The 2,905-nt window shown below is 55.1% G+C and overlaps 1 protein-coding gene across 1 annotated transcript; it reads right to left on the reverse strand.

Annotated features, from left to right (window-relative positions):
- Positions 1 to 339: 339 nt before the first annotated feature.
- LOC108801089 (ankyrin repeat domain-containing protein 34A-like) lies at positions 340 to 2,040 on the reverse strand. Its single transcript, XM_018573036.1, has one exon. The coding sequence runs from the start codon at positions 1,974 to 1,976 to the stop codon at positions 351 to 353; it is 1,626 nt and encodes a 541-aa protein (XP_018428538.1). The 5' UTR covers positions 1,977 to 2,040; the 3' UTR covers positions 340 to 350.
- Positions 2,041 to 2,905: the final 865 nt, after the last annotated feature.

Raw genomic sequence — 2,905 nt, forward strand, 5'->3', positions numbered from 1 at the left:
CTCCTCCAACGCTGACTGGCGGAACGGACGGGGGAGGGGGCGGGTACAGCCTCTAGATAGGCGGAGCCAGCTGTCAATCACGCAGCTGGGCGGATACAGACAGTAATGTCCCGGCTGCGGCGTCTCAGTATACCGCGAGCCGTAGCTCCCTATATACTGAGCCTCGGGTCACAGGAAGACGCTAGTATATGCCCTCCCGTGACCCTTAGCAGAACTATGGGGGGAAAGCCCTGACCCCATAGTTCTCCTTTAAGTTCTGCTAAAGGCTTCAAGCTTTGACGTACATATTTGTGAATGTTACAAGTGTTTCCCATCTCACATCAAGTCTCCTCTTTCTACGACGTATCCCTTTAATTGGAGGATTCATTCTGAGTAAATAGGTTCTGGAAACTGGCCAGCTGTCTGATCTGTTCAGTTTGCATAGAATGCCGTCTTATGAGTTTCTTTTTGGCTTTGGCATCGAAGTGTTTCGGAGAGCTGGGGGCCACAGGAACCAAAGTCTTCTGGCTTCCATGCACCGGCGAAGGAGCTTTGCCATTGGATCGGATGTCTGGGATGGGAGGGTTGAGGTTGACGTTGAGCGGCGGCAAGAAGCCTGGCCTAGTATGAGATATGTGATCCAAAAGGAGAGTCCCGGAGCCCCGTCTTTCCAGGAGGCCCGGAGTCCTCCTACGAACGCTCATCGGGGAGACGGCGCTGGGGATGCTCTCTAAGGATTCCCGCGAGGAACTGGTGAAAAGCGTTAATGGAGAAGCATTGTATTTCCTCCGTTCCAAGGAAACCCGCCCAGAGTCCGGAGAACCCGGGATGGAATCGGGGCAAAGGTGGGAATCGGATTCATAGTGGTCCATACGCGTCAGCTTATGATGAGGGGCCGCGCGTAAATTAGTCCCGATCGTTGGAGCCAAGGGGACGTTGGCGGTTTCCTGAGCCTCGGGCGCCGTGTTGCGCCTCGAGAGTGGCTGGTGGAGGTGGCTAAACTGAACTTTGTCAGCCCATGACGGGTCTGGCCCGGAGGGATCCTCCTCGGAAGACTGCTCGCTGGTCTTAAAACAAGACGAGTCCTGCCCCTCTACGCTATGACGCCTGGAAAGCACCGGCCTTTTGTGGATGGACAGGTTGTTGACGTCGGCGATCATCTTCTCCTCGGACTCTTCCGCTGAGGGTTTCTCTTGAGGTACGGCGAGTTGAGAAGCAGCCAGGACGGATGGGGCCACCAGACCCCAAGGCTCCGAGTTGAGTCTTTTCAATTGTTTCTTGTTGACCATCCTGCCCTTGGTTGGTATGTGGTCAGAGGTTTTGACCTCTAGCTTGCTGGATGTTGGGCAGGTAAGCCTGGTGCCCATGTTGAAGTTGAAAACATCCCGCGCCTCTTCCTTCTCGCTGGCCGGGGAAAGCGATGTCTTCAGGTCAATGTCCGACGGCGACATGCACACGGACGGCGATTGCTTCTCGTCCACTCCGGGCGAGGGGGGCGAGTTGAGATACTGCTTGGTTTTCTTAGTGCCGGAAGGAGAAGTGTCCGTGGTGATGATGATGACCTCTTTCCCTCTGGCCTTGCAGGCGTCCAGGAGGACCCTTAAGGTTTCCCGGTCGCCCTTGTTAAGCGCGTACATGAGGGCCGACGTGCCCGAGTAGTCCTTCAGGCTCGGGTCCGAGCCGTGCTCCAGCAGCACGGAGGCCACGCTCGCCCCGGTGTGGATGCAGCAAGCGTGCATCAGGGCCGTCTTGCCCGTCTTGTCCGGCATGTTGGGGTCCGCCCCGTTCTCCAGAAGGTATTTCACCATGCGGGATTTGTTCTGGGGGTCGTCGTATTTGGCTAAGCAGGCCGCCATCAAAGGGGTCTCGCCCTGGGCGTTGCCCTCGTTGATGTAGGCACCTCCTTCCAGCAAGAGGCGGGTCAGTCTAAATTTACCCTGCCACACGGCCTTCAGTAAGGCGCTGCCCTCAGAGTGCAGCATGGTGGAGTCTCTCATTGGTAACGTCGGTCCACAACAGATCGATTGTCTGCTAAGCGGAGGAGGGGATGCTACGGGGTGTTGAAATGGCGCATTCTGCGAGCCGGCGCTCCTCCTGCAACAACAACAACAAAAAGATCCATTAGTATCCCTGCGATCAATATCAGAATATCAACCTGATTATTTATTGTCCATGAGATTCATAGAGGGATCAGGACCTCCTTCCTCCTGCTGGGGACCCCTCTAGTGATAGATCTATATAGAGGGATCAGGACCTCCTTCCTCCTGCTGGGGACCCCTCTAGTGATATCTATATAGAGGGATCAGGACCTCCTTCCCCCTGCTGGGACCCCTCTAGTGATAGATCTATATAGAGGGATCAGGACCTCCTTCCTCCTGCTGGGATCCCTCTAGTGATAGATCTATATAGAGGGATCAGGACCTCCTTCCTCCTGCTAACATGGATACTTAGTATTTCCCGCGAGCTCTGTATTTAGCGTTAAGAACAATAAAGATCATTTTGACAAGAACGGTCGCGTCCCTCCGCAGCACATCGCACACATGCTCTGTCATTACACACCACAATCCTCAAGGTCCGTGGTGCGTTCCTTTAAACACATCAAGTGATTTTGGTTAAAAGAGAGCTGAGGGACGGGCCAGCAAGGTGGAGAAGGGTGAAGATGCCCCTTGGGTCACTCATGAGCTGTGCTCACCAGACAAGTATTTGCGGGCACAATGACGAGCTAATCCAACAAGATAAATGCCGATCACAAGCGCTGCTCAAGCAAGCGTGATTCGTCTCTTATGTCACATGGCCTCCTCCTCTCTTTATCGTGTTATCAGGCCCCGGATTTCCCACCAGGCCACCGAGGCCCGGCGGCGACCTTGTGGGGAAGTTGCGGGCGCCGGTGTAAGGTCTTACACCGGCGGCCGCACGCTACGGTCCG

This window comes from Nanorana parkeri, unplaced genomic scaffold (genome assembly GCF_000935625.1).
Source record: "Nanorana parkeri isolate BGI_ZX_2015 unplaced genomic scaffold, ASM93562v1 scaffold2213, whole genome shotgun sequence".
Taxonomy (NCBI): domain Eukaryota; kingdom Metazoa; phylum Chordata; class Amphibia; order Anura; family Dicroglossidae; genus Nanorana; species Nanorana parkeri.